We start from the raw sequence: 18,851 nt of genomic DNA, 5'->3' as shown, positions 1-18,851 counted from the left end.
CACTCATCGATTGATTTAGCCTATGCTCAGGTCGAAGTGGCACGACCCCGAGGGGTCCATGAGACTCGGCAATATTAGCGGGGGGGATCCTTTAGAACTACCTAGGCCCTTTGGGGTGATTGGAGATCATTGATTAGGTGTGGCAAAGAAAAAGGGTTCGCTGAGACGTTAATCTCCTCTTCGGGATTTTCCTCATCCTCGGAGAGGTCACCTCATCAGACATGGTGGTTAGAGAGAATATTCCCCATGTGCCTTGCACATGGACTCTATCCTACATCATAAGGTGCATATAAATAACACCCACCAATAACTTTACAAGGGTTAGATTTTGGAGAGACAACTCTTGGGAAAGAACTAATTTCCCTCCTCTATTATCTACCTTGAGAGTGAAAGCGGGAGATCTATGGGAGAGTCATGCAATTATTCTCTCTCTAACTACGTTGTATTCTTCTTCACTCAATCTCTTATCTCCATCATCTCTTTGCTTTTGTGTTCTTCGTTGTGACTGTTGAAGAATCTAAACATCTCATCGTTTCTTGAACCCTCTCATACAGTTATGAAACTATAAAATTTTACAGTTTTAAAGCATGATTCATTTCAGCACCAAAAAAACTGAAACTGTAAAGTTTTATAGTTTTCTCCATCTGTAACTAAAACACGAAAACAACTTGTTCATAACTTGAAAATTTTCTTGAGAAAACAAGAAAATAGAAATGTATAGCAGAGAAAAGTTTAAAAAAAAATTGAGATATTGAAGGAGAGAAAAAGATATAGAGAGAAGATTGTATTTTGATAACTATTTTTGGTTTGAATCTAGTCGGATCTGATATAGATCTGAGTAGATCTACATTAGATTTGAGAAGATATACTTATCTTTTACACTGGAAACTCATCTCATTCGCCGTCAATGAGGGTAAAATAAGGAGTCGGACCAATGAACCCCAATCAATAGTAGTTGTCGATTGCTGGTGACTATACATTAACAGAGAAAGAGAAGAAATAAGGCATGCTTGTCGGTCACCGAAAATCAAAAAGAGAAAGAGGCAAAGAAGAACGAATGTATAAAGAAGAACGAAAAAGAAAAATACATAGTAAACTTTAGAAAGTTTACCAAAGATTATGAGATTAAGGCCTTGTTTGGGAAAACTAAATAAGTCCACATTTTTTATTTTTTTATCTTTTTTGAGTCACATCAATCAACATCTACTCTCTATTTTTCTAAACATCATTTTATAAAAAGTCAAAAAATATATTTATTTAGAACATCTCAAACAATCTCTAAATATACTTCTTCTCTTTTAAATAGGATTTCAGAGTAATTCGTTATAAAAAAAAAAAAAAAAACAAACAACCGAACATTCCCTTATGCCAGTAAAAGCCCTGCCCGGCCCAAATGAAAGAAACTAAACGAGACGGTTGGTGGAGTTGAAAATGGAACTGGAACTGGAAAACAGACTATCGCTCTTCCATCGTTTTCCGATCATCTCAGACGGTTGGTGGTGTTGAAAATGGCGAGCTCTCTGCGTCGAAGCCTGAGCTTAGCAAACCCTCATCTCTATTCTCTTCTCTCATCGACGAGGTCGTTCTCGTCTTCGTCGTCGGACGCCTTGGTCGAAACCAAGCCCGGTGAGGTCGGAATCGTCTCCGGCATTCCCCAAGAACACCTCCGTAGAAGGGTTCGTAAATCTCCTCTCTCTCTCTCTCTCTCTCTCTCTCTCTCTCTCTCTCATTTTCCCTTAAATTTCGAATCACCATTCACATATATAGACATATATCAATCTGCTTTGGTTTCTGATCGAATTTAATGTTTGATCATTTTGATTGATGAGAACATGATTTCAATTACACAAACCACAGTGCTACATTTTGGATGTTGTTGGTTGATTTTTTTGATTTAGTGCATCACAAATATCTCTTATTTTTTCAGATTAAGCTATTACTTATGAATTGAATTTGATCTAATTTTGATCTAACTTTTGTGGGTTTAGTTTTTCTGCTCATTGACTACCATTGTTCTGTCATTACATTGGGGATTGTGATTGTTTCCTTTGTGTTGCTTTGTGTTGATGGCTTAGAGTGTGTGGTTTGTTTCCAAAATCCATATACAACTTCAGTGTTTGGAATGCAATATTGATGAATGAAAGCTAAGTGTGCTAACCACTGCTAGCTAAAAAGGGGTGTATCTGTGCGCGTGTGCGTGGCCCATATGTGTTTGTGTGTGTGTTTTTTTTTCCAAATTCCATTTATGCAATTAAAGATTAATTTTAATAATTCAATTATGAAATTATGCCTTATGTTCTTTTTTAAGTAAGTGAGTTAGACACAAATACACTAATAGCCAACTGGGATTTGAACCTCACTTCCACATTCGGGGATGATGAGAGATACCACTAAAGGCAACAGCCAATAGTTGTATAAAGTACATCTATTAAAGACAACAAGCCTTTGATAGATTTTCTCCCAATATGGGCATTTGCTACTTGTGCATAACTGAGAGCCTGTTTCGTTGGCCAAATCGAATTATTTCATTCTGAAGTAACCAACTCAAAATTTACTAAGTTACAAATGAGTTATTTCCAAATTTGCATATGCATTGAATATTTTTGATGTAATTTTTCATCTACTTGTGGCAGGTTGTGATTTATTCACCCGCTCGTACTGCAACACAACAAGGCTCTGGAAAAGTTGGGAGGTGGAAAATCAACTTTTTGTCTACACAGAAGTATGCCCTGTTGTTTCCTTTTTAACTTACCACTTGTAGTAACCTGTTACAGATGAAAATGTGTTTAATTGATTAATTCTGCAGGCATTGCACCTTGAAGTCCTAAGCCTAAAGCAAGATGTTTCTGTTTTTCAGCTTCAATTTATATTCTTTTATAAGTTTATCGGCTTCAATTTATTTAATTGATTCATAAATTACAAGTTAGTTTGATTGAGTAGTTTCTTCTTTTTATTGTATGGGATATATCATCTTGCATTTATATAGTCCTATGGTAAAATTCGTAGTAGGTTTTCACATCCACATTTATTATTGGATAAGGGTGCACCTTGTTGAAATTTACTACAATTATATGCAAAAGGACAATTTTTTTAATTTTTTAAATTTCCTCTCATCCAAGTTGTTGCACCCTTTAAATTAATTCAATAGAGTGCGAGTACTAATTCAACAAGGAGAAGATGCCAAAACTTTTGGCGTCATTTAGAGAGAGAGACTTCTATTGTCATACAAAATAAGTGTACAAAGGGGGAGAGGGGGTGGGTAATAGTTCAAGAAGAAAATGAGAAGATTTTTATTCATTAATAACATTCCTTTTGTTGCTGATCAAAAAAAAAAAAAAAAGAAAAAAAAAGAAAAGAAACAAGGAAGACAATAAGAAGATGCCAATACTTCTATCCTCCTTCAAATTACCTAGAGAGCATGTAGTTCTGATGGCATTTAATAATATTTATGAACTTTTCAATTAAAAACTTCAACATTAATTAAGTGATGTATTAGATTTTGTTTCTAAAATAAAACTTTAAGTAATACTTGATGAAAGTGATTGATTTTTAATTGAGTTATGTTATGTGACAGTAACCCAATCCATTTTGCTTCAACAATGAACTTGTTAGCAATGATTGAGAAGTCAATTGACTTTTCAATTTAATTTTTTTAATTATTTTGTTTGAATAAAATAAATAAGAAAAAATATATTATGATACCTTCAACATTTTTTTCATAATAAGTATTTATATATTAGATACCCCCTACAGCTAGGGCATATTCCATTTTTGCCAGAGCAAATACAGCTATCTAATGTTTTAAGTAGTTCTACCTTGCTCCACAGAGGCCAGCCCAGCCCAGAGAATAGTAAGAGCCAAAATTTTATTAGAATGCACAGTTGCACACCACAATGGATGACAACCCATATGCACAGGCTGTATACAAAAATAACCATAGGCCTATATGGCAACACTAATCCATATGCTCAACAAAATCTAAATCTAAAAAAAAGTATGTGGAAGAATTAACTCTGTATTTATCTTAAGAAACATTTGCAGTGTTGTCCATGGATTGAATTTATTTTTTCTTTTTTATTATATTTTTTTCAACTGCCTCTGAGTTCAGTACCTCTTATAAATATTAATGAGAGTGGTGTTGGCATATTTTTTGAGGTGGGAGAATCCATTGATGGGTTGGACATCTACTGGAGACCCATATGCTAATGTTGGCGATGCCGGACTCAGTTTTGACAGTGAAGAAGCAGCTAAGGCATTTGCTGAAAAACACGGCTGGGAATATGTGGTATGTTCTTGTATACAGTATTGTTGTGCAGATATGTTGTTCAAGTTTAAAAAATATGACTCTCTCTGTAGTTTATTCTTTGTTGTTGTTTATCTCCCTTGTGAGCTTTACTTATTTAATAAGTACCTTTGCATATCTTCATTTAATAATCCCTATAATGTCACCTTGTTTTCCTTGAGTTCTACACTTCAGAACTTCGTAGCCTTCTTATTATGGATATGCATGCATCTCTAGCACACTAATCCCATGAAGATTCTGACTGGGTAACATTAAGAAGGTGATAGCATGTAACACCATAAAGAAACTGAGGTGTCCCTAAACCTAAAGTGTTTGTTGATCATTTATTACATTCCTGGCAACTTGATTTATTCATTTCACTGAGTTTGGGTGATAAAGTGCATATTGGAAGGAAGGCTTCACAGAACTGTGCTTTCGAAGTGTATGCTGTTGAATTTAAAGCTTTTATGTTAAAGTAGATGGCTTAAGATATAAAATGAAAACTATGGAGGCAACATAACATGCAAGAAAAGAATGCAAAAAATGATTGTCCCATTTGAGGGTTAGGGCTTTTAGAATACTGATTCTCTCCCACTGCTCTAGCTTTTGGGTTGACCCTTGTTCATGTAGTAGAAGAGTAGCTCTAACTTTACATTACAATTTCTCAAGTTCAAACTCATTTCAAGTAAGGTGCTTACTATCAACCTATATACATTTGATTTATTCGACACCATTTTATGTTATAAAGTTGTTAGCATAAAGAAAATATTTCCTTCCTTATTTCAACTAAAGTGTTAAAAGTCAACGCTACATACTCTATCTCCATCATATGAACTTGTAAGGATTACTATTATCATGGCCTATCCTCACGAATGTTCCATGAAGTATCATTTTGAACATACAAGGTATTCGATCTTTCTTTCCAGTGCTAAACTGTAACGACCCCAAAATCCGTATCCGAAATTACTTTTATATCCGTGTGGGTTAATGCATTTTAATTTAATGATATCTGTTTGAATTGTAGCATTATCTGTTGAGTTACAGCTTTAAAATTGAAATTACCGACCTTTACAGGTTCAGAAATCAAAATTGAGTATTTGTGTATGTTAATGGGAATTTTTAGAATTATTTGGAAAAATTAATTGGAAATCTAATTTGTCTGATTTGTTAATGCACGTTTGGGTGGTTAACTTGGTATTGAAAATTGAAGGCCTTAAAGGCTTCAGAAACCAAAACAGAGGACATATTTATGATCAGCTCAATTTTTAGAGTCATCTGGAAGGTTTAATTGAAATTTGATTTCATTGCGATTCGTAAGGCCGTGTTTGGCTCTCCCTATTGTGTTAAGTTTATGTGTGTATATGTATATGTATAGATGTGCCATATGAGTGGTGGAACTCATCACTTTGAAGTCAAATAAAATATCTGAGGGAGAGAACCGAGAGAATGGAGAGCAAAGGAGAGAGGCAGCTCTCCAAGAGAGAAAGAGAGCTCACCATCCATGGAAGCTTGGGGAAATTGAAGGAAACTAAAAGAAAGACAAAGATTGAACTAAGGTATGACCATCTATCTTGAATCCTTATGATTAAAGCATCAATTACATGAAATCAAGGATTGATTTGGAAGATGTAATATATAGATGAATTGGAGTTTTGGATTATGAATGAAATGAACTCTCTTCAAGAAATTGAACCTTGATTCCTTAATGTTGTGTTTGGTTGAGGGATTTGAGGAGTGATTTGGAAAGGGAAATAGAAAAGGTAGGTGAAATGTGAAAAAAATATACCCATATTTCACATAGTTTCACACACCTTTTCCCTTTCCCTTTCCAAATCCCTCCCCAAATCCCCCAACCAAACACAGCATAAGAGTTGCTTAATTGAAGAGTTAAATTCTTTATATTTGTTTATCTTGAGGTTGATTATGGGAAGTTGAGCTCCAATATTGAGGTTTTGCATAATTAGCTATATATGAATGAGGATATATATAAATATGAAAGATGTGAGCTTTGAACCCCAAACCATGGCTATTTTATGCTCTTGTGTTTTAAATCTTAATTTTGTTCTTGTGCTTGGGAATTGAGTAGTATTTTGAGGTTATGATGTTTGAGGGAAGTTAATAATGTGAAATTTATCATGTATTAAAGGGTTTTGGGCTTTGATTTACATGAATTTGAGGTTTAACTTTGAAAATGAGAAGGTCCAAATCAAGAAGCCTTTTTCGGACTGAAAACTGCCCAGAGCTGCACGTGCGGCGGGTCTTCCCGCACGTGCGGCAGTCCAGTCCCAAAACCAAATTTGAATCTGCTAAAAAGCACGTAGTCCCGTACGTGCGGCCCTGTTCCCGCACGTGCGGGGACAGCTCTGTCCAGCCAACTTTGAACAAGCATATCTTTTGCATCCGGACTCCGTTTTGAGTGATTCTTGAGCCTAAAATCAAGCGCCGGAAGTCTAGATTCCAATGGTGGTGGTCTCACTCCCAAATTCTAAGTACAGAAATAGATATGCCCAAATTAGTGAGAGTTATTCACTTTCTGTCAACCGATTTTGTACCATTTCTTTACCTAAACCATTTTCCATCGATTCCTCCCATTTTCTAAGACATGGATTATAATTTATTAAGGAATAATGAGCTTGGTACCACCATGGCTAATTGATTAAATTATCAAAGAGAATAAGTAAAGGATCGGTTATAATCTCATATTATGTGTGGTGCACTGTGTTGTAGGTCGAGACGAGGATATCGTCCCAGTACTACCGGGAGCCGATCGCTGTGAGTAATAGTAGTGTAACGATATGTTTCACTTACTTCCTGTGATTATGATTTGTAAGTGTGGTAGGTAGAGTTGAGTGTGGTAGGTAGATGTAAGTGTGTTAGGTGAGAGTTGAGTGTGGTAGGTGAGTATGTTTTTCTCTTCTATATATAGGAGAGTCATTGTATACATTCAATAATATCAATAATATCAATCATAATACATATAATTTATTCTCTGTAATTCTCTCTCTATCAATTTATTTTTACATGGTATCAGAGTCAAGTTAAGAACTTAGTATTTTTTCGCTTCACCGGCGGGCGGCAACCTCGCCTTGGCCGCCCGCCGGACCTCAACCTAGTCCGCTAAAATTCTCTACACATACCTTCACTCTTCTTCACCACTTCGCCGAAGCAAATCCAAAATCCCTCTGGGACATTTCGTCGAACACCATGTCTGCAACAATGATGGGCAAAACACACACACACACCATGCAGGCGGGACACCCAGCATAGCCAGACAGAGAGGCCAACCTCTCTCTCCTCTCTCGGGCTGGTTCTCTCCTTCCATATCTCCACCACATTCTGTTGCATGGAAGATGATATGTTTTTCCTAGCTTCAACTCATAAGAGGGAGGCAGAGGCTTGGAAAGTATTTGTGAAACAGCAACGGAAAACCCAGAAATTTTTTCCAGAAAGTCCTTCACAGTGATTGGTGATTTGAACTCCAATATTTTTCCGTCTGTCTTTACAACCTGTAGAACTTTCCGATGCGTGTCTGCAGCTGATTCAGAACCAGATTTGTTGCTATTGGGCTTGCAAATAGCAATACAATTTCCCATTTTGTGTTCAAAACCCTCGAGAACCGGAGCTCCCTCAACTCCGACCTCACTCACTCTCTCTCTCTCTACCCCCTTGCTCATATTGCTGTTTTGGCCATAATCAGCGTCACTTCTTTGTCTTGACAGAGTTCTCCAAGATTTTCTTGAAAAAAAAAAAAAAAAAAAAAAAGACCACAGATTGCAAAAATACTTTCTGGGTTAGTGTTAGAGGTTGTTTTGTCATCTTCCTCCATGTGGGTATCTCCTAAATCTTGAAAACCTTTACTGCAAAGACTGCTGAAAATAGAGAGAGAAGTGAAGAGAATCAAAACAGGGGAAAAGGAAGATGAAGATCCAGTGTAATGTGTGTGAGAAAGCTCCAGCAACTGTGATCTTTTGCGCTGATGAGGCGGCCCTATGTGCAAAATGTGACAGAAGTTCATGCAGCAAACAAGCTTGGCCTTCAATCTCGCTCTCTCTCATCACAGATTCACACGGGGTTATGACAGACATACACGTGATGGATCGATTGGACTACAGAGACCAATCATTTTTTCTCCAAACTTACTTGAAATGAGTGAAAGATGGAGATTCAAGCTTCGCATGGTGATGGGGCTGGCTGGTTTTCATTGAGTCACCATCTCTCTTTCACTCTCTCTCTCTCTCTCTCAAATCCGGGAAATAGATTTTCTCTCTCTCACTTTACTTTTTTCACCACCCACAAAACATTATCATCGCCATTCCCTAACCCACATGGGCTTGTTCCCATCTTTTCATACCACCCATCATTCATCCCACTAGCGTATATAGAATATATATATATATATATATATATATATATATATATATATATATATTTTTATATATAAAAAAAAATAAATAAAAAAAAAAAAAACCAAAAACAATTTACAAATTTGCACAATACATCATATTTTATTCAACTTTGGGATCCACCCCGATCACAATTTTACACACACACCAAAAAAAAAAAAAAAAAAAAAACAAACAAACAAACAACACCCACAAACACCCACCCACAGGCGGAAGTTTTTCCTTATCCCTTCTCTACTCTGCCGCCGGTTTTTTCTTCTTGCCTCCGTCCTGGACGGCCCTTGACGGTGTTGCCTCCGTGTTTCCCACTCCACTGGGCACGATCACTCCACTCTGCTCCTCCACTACAGTATATGGCGGCCCTCCAAATCGGAACATAACGGTGGCCTTCCGCTTCAGCTCATTATTTTCCGCCTTTAGCACACTTATCTCTGCTCGTGCATCCTTATACATGCGCTGGAGCAGAGCCAGTTGGGCGTTTAACTGCTGCACCTCATTTGTCCTACTCTGCAGCCGGTGCGACAAGTTTGTGACTGCAGTCATGGTTTCCACACATGACTTCAATGTATACTGATTGGCCTCAATATCCGTTTGCACTGCCATTTTTTGCTCCACCGACCGCATCGGAAAGTTCAACGGAGCAAAACCAGAGGTGTTTGGTTGAGGTTCATGGGCCACCGCACCAGTTATCTCTCCTGTTGACTCGTTGAGGTCGGGAAAGAGAGTGAGCAGACCACGGGAAGATGAGGCCATGTTCTAGGTAGCTGAACGGGAAGAAGAGGCCATGTTTTTTGGGTTGCTGAGTGTTTCAGAGAAGGGTTGGATACAGAGTATTTATAGATTGTTTCAGAATGACAAGTTCAGAGGTTTCAGTCTGGTTTGGTTTCCACCGCCTCCGCATTGGTTTATATTGACACTGACGACGCGGCCGACACGCCGCTCTGTCGCTCACGTGCCTCGCCGCGTCTCCGGCTCACCTTTTGATGGCTCGACGCTTTCTGTCAGGCACGACTTTTGATGAAGTGGGCGCGCCTTTTGAGGGCGCAACTTTTGATGGCACGCCTTTTTATGGATTGGGCACGCCTTTTGATGGCACGCCTTTTGAAAGATTGGGCACACCTTTTGAGGGTGCGACTTTTTAGGGGTCCGACAAGACTCTGTAAACTGTCCCGACATTGATTCCGGTTAGCTCCTTCATGGGTCCGACAAGACTCTGTAAACTGTCCCGACATTGATTCCGGTTAGTTTCTACAAGGGTCCAGCAAGACTCCATAAACTGTCTTCTACATCGGTCCGACACGAGCCAATGTCCTCTACAACGTTATGACACCACCATACAGTGTCCTCTACAACGTTATGACACCACCATACAGTGTCTTCACCAATGGTCTGACACGACCATACCGTGTCTCCTATTCTGTTTTAGTTTATTTATCAGTTTACTTTCCTGTTTTGTTACTGTCTCCAAACTCAAGTTGGTTAGTATCTATCCTCCTTGAGTTTGAGGGGGGCTGTAAGTGTGGTAGGTAGAGTTGAGTGTGTTAGGTGAGAGTTGAGTGTGGTAGGTAGATGTAAGTGTGTTAGGTGAGAGTTGAGTGTGGTAGGTGAGTATGTTTTTCTCTTCTATATATAGGAGAGTCATTGTATACATTCAATAATATCAATAATATCAATCATAATACATATAATTTATTCTCTGTAATTCTCTCTCTATCAATTTATTTTTACATGATTTATGAATTGTTACTTGTGAATGGCCTATTCTATTAATATTGTGCTTTGAATAAATTAATGGATACGATTGAATAATGGTTTTGATATGGACCTAAGGTTGTTCCATCCCTAGTAATAGACGTGGGCCCGAGGCTGTTATGATGTGAATTGCTCTGTCCCTATTAATGCAGTGATACATTTGCCTTCTGTTAATAGTTATTATTAACGTTCTGTTATTCGCAAGACAACTATGTCGACTTGTAATAAACCATGGGAAAATCTTTGTGCACTATTGAGTAATAGTACTATAGCAGTACGTTTTGCTTACTGTTAATAGTTAATACTGACGTTCTGTTATCTGAAAGTTAACTATCTTAATTCATAATGAACAAATAGAACATATGTACATTATGGAACAATGATATCTTTGTGTATCTGGAATCATTCTGTTTTGCTAATGATGGGCCCGAGGCCAATCTGTATAATCTGTTAGGCCTGAGGCCGCTCTGTATAATCTGTTAGGCCTGAGGCCGTTCTGTATTATATGTGGGCTTAAAGCCGATCTGTATCATATTTGGGCTTAAAGCCGTTTTGTATCATATCTGGGCTTAAAGCCGTTCTGTATTATCTGTGGGCTTAAAGCCGATCTGTATCATATCTGGGCTTAAAGCCGTTCTGTATTATATATGGGCCCGAGACCGTTCTGTATTACATGTGGACCTGAGACCGTTTTAAAATATGATTATGAATAAGATCTGTGTATGGTTTGGGAGACATATTTACATTCTCTAAGTCTATGCTCGTCTAATTCACCTCCTTACATTGCTATTATTCACTGAGCCTTGCTCACTCCATTTTTATGTATATTTATGTACGCGAGCCATCGGAGATTGACACTAGAATTGTATTGAGGTCTACCTGTCTGCTAAGCCGCCTGGGGTACGCCTCCGTGTTGAGGCCTTAATTTGTGTTGGGAGTCGTATAAATAATTAAGTCTTATGTAAGTATGTGTGAGATCTATATAAATTTTGTGATTGTATGTGTAACTCTGGGAATATATTTAAATACTTGAATCTAATTAAGTCATCATGTATGCACAAGCTCAATAGATGTTGTCTTTTATTGATATTGCTTCCGCTTAAGGCTCCGCATGTGTTTAAATATTATTCTAAATTCAGTTTTGAGGCCTATGTACGGGCCGGTCACGGATCCAACTTTTAGGGACGGATTTGGGTTGTGACATAAACATTATTGACACAGTTCATGTTTGTATGCAGGTCAAGAAGCGCCACACCCCCCTTTTGAAGGTAAGTGATTCTTTTTCCAACTTATTTAGAGAATGAAAATGAGTAGTTCTGTTACAGAAATTTTGATTAGGCAAGTATTTGTTTTATGTGGAAAAACAAGTGATATTTTATATGTTCATTATGAGAGGAAAACTTATTTTCTTTCAGCTTTAAATGGGCTGGTTCAAAAATTTATTTATGCCTTAATTTTTCACTTTGTACAACTGAGAAGTTCCTCTCTCATACTTCCAACTGCTTTTTTTAAACGTTACGGGCAGCGAAGACTTAAAATGTCTTTTGATGCGGTAGTAAAATAAATAAATAAATACTAAATTTATTTAATTTGCCATTCTTGACTGAACATAATGGCAAAAAAATGTTCATATAGCTTACCCTATTTGATTAGGACAGAGTTTGGTTTGGTAATCTTTAAATCACATGTGTGGATTAGGCAAATATTTGGTTTAGTTTACTTATCAACAATAATCGTGTGTTTTTGCCGTTGCTTGCTTGCAGGTAAAAGCATATGCAGACAAGCCCAGCAAAAGACTGAGGAAAACTGAATCGTAATTTTGCAAAAACTCTCTCCCCCATTCTCAAAATGCTTTTGAGGATGCAATTTAATAAGATAAGAATGCTACACACTCCTACTTGTCTGCAAATAATCTTAATCAATTCTTTCTAGAATAAATATTAAGTGAAATGGTTATGTTTTTATAGTAAGTGAAAAAGTTATATTTCTAGAATATATTTAGTGTCATTAGTCAATTGATTTTTTTTTTTTTTTTTGAATATTCTTCATCTTTCACTATTCAACATATAATATCATGATTATAATATTTACTCTCTTTGTGAAAAAGGAAATTATTTTAAAGGAATCTGTAAACACCATCCTTAGGTGTCACCACTTTATTTTTGTAATATTGATTTACACAATTCAATATATGATCTAACGTTACTCTTGTTTTTCACTCAAGCCTAAGGCCTTGTTTGGTATATACTAAGGAGTTGTTTGAGATGACCTAAATAAGTGCACTTTTTGTCTTTTTACGAAAAGATGTGTAGAAAAGTAGAGAGGTGATGTGATGGAAAAAAGATAAAAAGATGGATTATTTGGGACTTTCCAAACTTGGCCTAAAAAAGTCAAAAAGTCAGTATCCTATTTAAATCACATCATCTTATTTAAGTCACATTATCTCTCTATTAAATCACTTCAAACTCAATTCATATTTCATAAAAAGTTAAAAAGTACGCTTATTTAAAATATTCTAAACCACCCTTTAAGGGTGGTTTGTCCTCCTTTCAAAACTATTTATTGATTGATAATCCTTGCATAACATTGCTATGTGAACCTGACCTTTTAAGAAACTATTTATTAATCAATAATACTACGCATTTTTATTTTATTTTTAATTTTATGCATCCTTAAAAATTGTTTATATCTTTTTCTATTATTGTTTATATTTTTAATTTGTGAAAAAATTGATTTTATAATTCATTTTTTTAATGAAAATATTTTTTTATAAAAAAGTACATTATTTGTTTAATTAAAATGAATAAACAATTAAGAACTCGACCTCCTATGTAAACCCAACATCTTTGAAGGTTCTTTATCAATTGATAATATGTTTTGAGGGGAAAAAAATGCTATACACAAAGAAAATTTATGTAGTGTTGGGTAGAATTTTAAAATTATGATTTGAGAATAAGGTTGTATTTTGAGTTTGTAAGTATTAAAATTATAATTTAAAAATAGAATTGTATTTTGAGTCTATGAGTTTTGAAATTATGATTTGAAAAGAGAATTTGTTTGGTTATGAGATTTGAAAAGAGTTTTAAATTGAATTTTTGAAAGAGTTTTGAATTTTTGAAATTAGAAAAATTATTTGATTAAAAAATTTACAACTCATAATCAAATTCACAATTCAAAATTCCTAAAAAATATTTTAAAAAAAATTTAAAAATATTTTTTATTTAAAATATAAAAAAATAATAAGTACCAATTGCAAAAAAAAAATACAAACGTTGTTTTCGGTCAACCGACTAAACGTTCGAGGGACAAACACTGTTCCGGTACCGGACGTCCACGAGTAGACATATTTTCAAAAGTGAGTTAAAAACGTTGATTAAACACCAAGCTCAAACCAAATGAAATTGAGTTTTGAAATTTTCGCAAAAGGCCTATATTTTCTTTGCACTATATTCAATAATGTGCTTTACTGTAATAAATATATATGTAATCATGTATTCATGTCTAGTGATAAATATTTTTAAAAAAAAATTATTTACTTTTAGCATTTATAAATAAAAAAAAGAAGTGGGCTCTATCAATCCAACCATTAAGAGGCTAGCAAAAGTTCTCTTCTTCATTATTGGTATGATTATGTAGCAACTTCTAACTTCTAAGTTACTGACTACTTACCAAAAAGATATGTATATATATAATATATTATATTATATTAGATGTAAATTAGCAACTTCAAGCGTTTGATCCAGACTGAGAAGCCTCTCTGGTAGTATGGAACCTCCAAGCAAAGTGGTAGTCCTTCGACTCACAACATAACCTCATAACATCACAGAAAGCATGGACTGAGCTGCTGTTCTTCTTCCCATTGCTTCCCCACTCTATTTTCGCCGAGCAAGAAAACCCATTCGGCGAAGACGACACGGGGACACTACTTGTCTCCGAGAATCGAAGCACGACCTCCCCACAGATCCTCTTGCATGCACTGCCTCCATGCCTTCCCTCGCATGCAACAACCATAGAATCAAGCCACGAACACTCTGGTTGACCCACCATCTCCTTATAAGCCGAGTTCGCCAGCCTCACTTTGTTGTTCGAGTCTGACACAACAGCCGGCAAGGCCTCGGACTCAACCTCTTCCTCAACCTCCTCTCGTTTCTTTGGAACTCGAGCACCCGGGTTTAGGTCTGCGTCTTTGTTTATGGATCCGACGGTTATGCTCGAGCCAACTGGGCGAACCGGCTGCGGTGTTATGACGCGGATGGGTCCTCCTGCCGGTTGAAACTGCTGTAGGAAATCCTTCTCTTCTGGTACATCATCAACCACCCTGTTTAAATCTATTTCTGGGCGGAGAGGAAGAGTGACCAAGCTTGAAGAAGGTTGAGGAAGGGTATTGAATTGGAGGGCATGGGAAGAAAAGCCATGCATGGATGAGTTTTGGGGAGGTGGAGGAGGAGAAAGGGTGAAGAGATGTTGGGTCTTTGGTCGCTTGATGGCTGGAGGAGCGAGCGATGTTCGTCCTCTCTTCCGGGTTCGGGTCGGTCTGGCCTGCAAATGAGGCCATACTTTGCGGAGGTAAGGAGAGTTTTGGATCTTTTGGGATAAAGATGATGTATCATCAGAGATGGGGTTTGTGGAAGTGTCTGGCCTTGGAGCAATGGGTCTGTATCTAGACATTATTTCAGCTGTTTTGGATGTGGAGTGAGGATTCAGGGCCTGAATCATTTTTTTGAGTGAAGTGAGCTCTAGGAGCTTGAAGTTGCTGTTATGGAGAGAGAGAGAGAGAGAGATTTTGGGGTTGAGAGGTGGGGGTGGGGGTGGTGGGGGGTGGTTATAGAAGAGTGGGGGAGTGAGGGGGGTTTGGCCAATGAGAGGTGGGCAAACGTGAGGGAAAGAGGGAGGAGAAGGTGACACTTGGAAATGTACGTGGGGTTACGTGTTTGAGTGAGGAACTTACAGGGTTATAGAGACATGTGGGATTCCACCGTGTTAACTAATGGGACATTGCATGCTTACACATGTTACGTCCTAGGGGTGTAAGCGTGTGCTATTAAATTTGTGAAATATAAATTTTAATTTTGAATTAAAAATATATATAGTGTTTATTGATCAAGTAATTAAGATATTTTATTTTTCAAATTCAAGATTTTATGTTTAAATTTTGTGCACTTTACTTTATAATTTTTTTTTTCATATAAAAAAATTTACTTGACAAAAAGAGAGGGTAGGCTTCAAAAGACTAAAGTAAAATTTTCACATATATAATAGTATAGATAGATATATATTGTATGGGTAATTCGACTGTTAAAGCACCAAAATTGAAAAATAAAAACAAATAATGCCATACTTGTAAAATTGGTATTATAAAAGTAGGAGTAAATCAATGTTTACAACACAAGATTTTTTTAAAGCAAATATTAAGATTACTTTAACCAACTTATGGTCTACTTATAAATGATTATTGATTTTAAAAAGTCAAATGTTAACAAATATTAAAAATTTGATAAAAAGTGTTTTAAAAAATTGTAAAAAAAATAAAAATAAAATAACTAGTATTATAAAATTTATAAAAAGTATTTGAATTTAGTGATTATAATTTGGAGATCTATTCATTTTGTCTTTTTTTTTTTATTATTTAGAAATACTTGACAGGAAGATTTATATAAAAATGTGATTGAGCTATTATTAGGTACAAAAATTTTGTATGCTAGTTATTTATAATTTTTAAACGATTTGTGTTTGTAGGGTTTCTTTTGTTTTTGTTTTGTTTTGAATGTGTTTTGGAGTGCATTAAGAGTTACTGCTGTGTCTTTAGCATAACAGTAACTGTTGTGTCTTAATTTGAGGTGTATTAAGGGCTTATTTTTATGATCCAAACCATTCATTTTGTATGATTTATTGAGTACTTTATGCCTATCAAAAATCATATTAATCGAATATTAATAATTATATGATCGAATTGTATATCTTTTATGTTATTTCTCAAAAGAAAAATTTATTGTTTATTTTTTTGATTATCAATTATATAATTATTGATATCTAATTAATATATTTTTGATAAATACAAAATACTTAACAAATTTTATAAAATAAACAGTTCAAATTATAAAAATAAATTTATAATATATTTCAAATTAAAACATAATAGTCACTACTATACTAAACGCACTGCTAATCCTTTTGGGTTGAGTTGGGCTGTTTCTGACAACGCTCCAATCAGGCGGTGGGCGGCAACTCCGATTGCACCGAATGAGGGAAAGGTGGGAGAGCGCATTTTCAAATCGTAACACGTGTTGAGGTTAGGCCTCCATGCGTGCGAGCACCTATCAGGATTGGTTTGGTCCGCATTGCTCTTTTTTCCTTTGGTTGTCGCTTTTGAGAAGTTATTGGTTGCTTTAGCCTCCTTGGGAAGTGGGGTTGACTTTTAAATGTTTTAGTTTTTTTAGGTATTTTAATTTGGGTTAAAAAATTTGATTTGAGAAGAATTTTTTTGACTTTTTTTGTGAGAGAATGGTATAATGATTATGGATTAGATGTGATATTTTGTTTGTTATGACTAAAATAGTTTATTTTGTCTTTTGTGACTAAAATAGTCCTAAATCTTCTTGCCAAACGGAGCGTTAGGGATCGCCCTGCATGATGTTCAATATATTCATGATCAGCCGTGCTTCCGACTCCTAGCTGGGGCATCCCCAGTGACCCCCCAGTGCCACATGTCGGCCTGGGGTTGGCTGGAAACAAAACAAAAAAAAAAAAAAACAATTTTTTTTTTGGCCAATCACGGACGACCCCAGCACCCTCACTGGGGATCAGAGGCTTTATTCATTCATGATTTTGGGTTGAATGGTTAGAGAATATAAAAAAATATAATAATTTATGATTAGTTAGGGCCTTTAGACCGATCAATAATTTTTCATTCAAAAACGTTAGAGACCCCAAAAATTCTACCAAAAGTTTTACCAAATGTCTCACATGGGTGTGGGACCCACATAATGTGAAACATTTGATAAAACTTTTGGTAGAATATTTGGGGTCTCTAGCATTACTCGTTTTATTTTGATGATTTGAACTGTTTATTTTATCAAACTTTATTGTATATCACTTATAAAAAAAAAAAAAAATAGATTGGTTTGATATTTGTAACTTTTACATTTTATCAAGTTTGTTTCTGAGGGTTGGTTTGGGGTATCCTAAAAAAGTGCACTTTTTGTCTTTTTACGAAAAGATATTCAGAAAAGTAGAAAGGTGATGTGAAGATAAAAAGATGAATTATATAGGTTATGCCAAACGAGACCTAAAAAAAAAATAACAATCAATTTGTTTTTAAAAATAAACTATCTTTTTTTTTTTTTTTTTTGTGTGTACAAATTCAATAAGATGAATGGTTTATATAGTTCGGATTATCATAACATTATTTATGATGAGTCTTATGGGTATAAATGACATCTAATCTAGATGATGGACTAAAGAGAAGCTCAATCCTCTTCAGAAAATTTGTGGTTGTTTGGCGTGTGCTAAAATAGCACATGCTATCCTATTTAGGTCACAATTATCTTATTTAAGTCACATCACTTCTTTAGCACATTATTTTAAATTTAATTTATATTTCTTATTTTTTTTGTAAAAAACCAAAAAGTATACTAATCTAACACTTTTCAAACAACGCCTAGATTTTGTCTCTCAACGTAAAATTTATTAGTTAAAATAATGGGTTTTACCATTTTTTTATTTTGGGGGGTCTCTATTGGAAATGTTTGATTTTACAATTTTTAAAAATATTTTTTGATTTTTTAATTCATATTTTTTGGTTTTTAGTTAATTTTTAAAAAAATTTAATTGATTTTTTAAAATCTTTTAGACATACATTTAATAAGTATAAAATTTATGAAAAAAATCTTTGGAAAATTTATGAAAAATAGAAAAATTCAATATATATATATATTGCATTTATTGAATTTTTATATACTTTTTAATAAAAAAATTAAGTACATTTATTTACATTAGGTGCATAGGTCTATCTAAATTTTTTTGATTAAAATATCGGGGGTGTTTGAGAACTTGGTTTTTGGATTTTTTTGGGTTTTTTTTTTTTTTTATTACAAGACAAATGTTTTACAAAATCAAAAAAAATAAATTTAAACAAAATATCACATCAAACCCAATAATTATTTCACTTTTTCTCTTACAAACATCACATCCAACCACAAAAAAACCTAACCATCTTGGACTTTTCTCATGTGTGCCTTGCATATGGTATGCAAGGCACTTACACCCTTCTATTTTGCATTTACACATTTATATGTATTGGGTTATATCAAAATATTTGGAAACTTACACATTGGTGACCTGCTAAGCAGGTCACTTTCTAGGTAAATTAATAAAATAATATATTATATGACTAAAGGTGTAAATGGTCACAAGAA

General features: G+C 35.2%; 2 protein-coding genes across 4 annotated transcripts; one reads left to right on the top strand and one right to left on the bottom strand.

Moving 5' to 3' along the window:
- The first annotated feature begins 1,357 nt into the window (after positions 1-1,357).
- Positions 1,358-12,452, top strand: LOC114287848 (NADH dehydrogenase [ubiquinone] iron-sulfur protein 4, mitochondrial). Of its 3 annotated transcripts, XR_014365085.1 has the most exons (7): positions 1,358-1,676; positions 2,634-2,722; positions 4,156-4,285; positions 5,658-5,838; positions 7,010-7,054; positions 11,676-11,705; positions 12,201-12,452. XR_014365085.1 is itself a non-coding variant. In XM_082921862.1 (5 exons), exons 1-5 carry the CDS (start codon positions 1,509-1,511, stop codon positions 12,252-12,254), a joined length of 471 nt encoding a protein of 156 aa, XP_082777988.1. In that variant the 5' UTR covers positions 1,358-1,508; the 3' UTR covers positions 12,255-12,452. The 3 variants fall into 3 exon arrangements, 1 of the variants encoding a protein (XP_082777988.1); XR_003638040.2 differs by lacking the exon at positions 7,010-7,054; XM_082921862.1 differs by lacking the exons at positions 5,658-5,838; positions 7,010-7,054.
- Positions 12,453-14,032: 1,580 nt separating this feature from the next.
- On the bottom strand, positions 14,033-15,229 carry LOC114287865 (uncharacterized). The gene has a single exon (XM_028231312.2). It carries the CDS (start codon positions 15,151-15,153, stop codon positions 14,164-14,166), a length of 990 nt encoding a protein of 329 aa, XP_028087113.2. The 5' UTR covers positions 15,154-15,229; the 3' UTR covers positions 14,033-14,163.
- Between the last annotated feature and the right edge of the window lie 3,622 nt (positions 15,230-18,851).

This window comes from Camellia sinensis, chromosome 3 (genome assembly GCF_055761805.1).
Source record: "Camellia sinensis isolate YWXY chromosome 3, ASM5576180v1, whole genome shotgun sequence".
Taxonomy (NCBI): Eukaryota; Viridiplantae; Streptophyta; class Magnoliopsida; order Ericales; family Theaceae; genus Camellia; species Camellia sinensis.
Note: the sequence above shows the minus strand (reverse complement) of the source record. Positions and strands in the feature narration are given on the sequence as shown.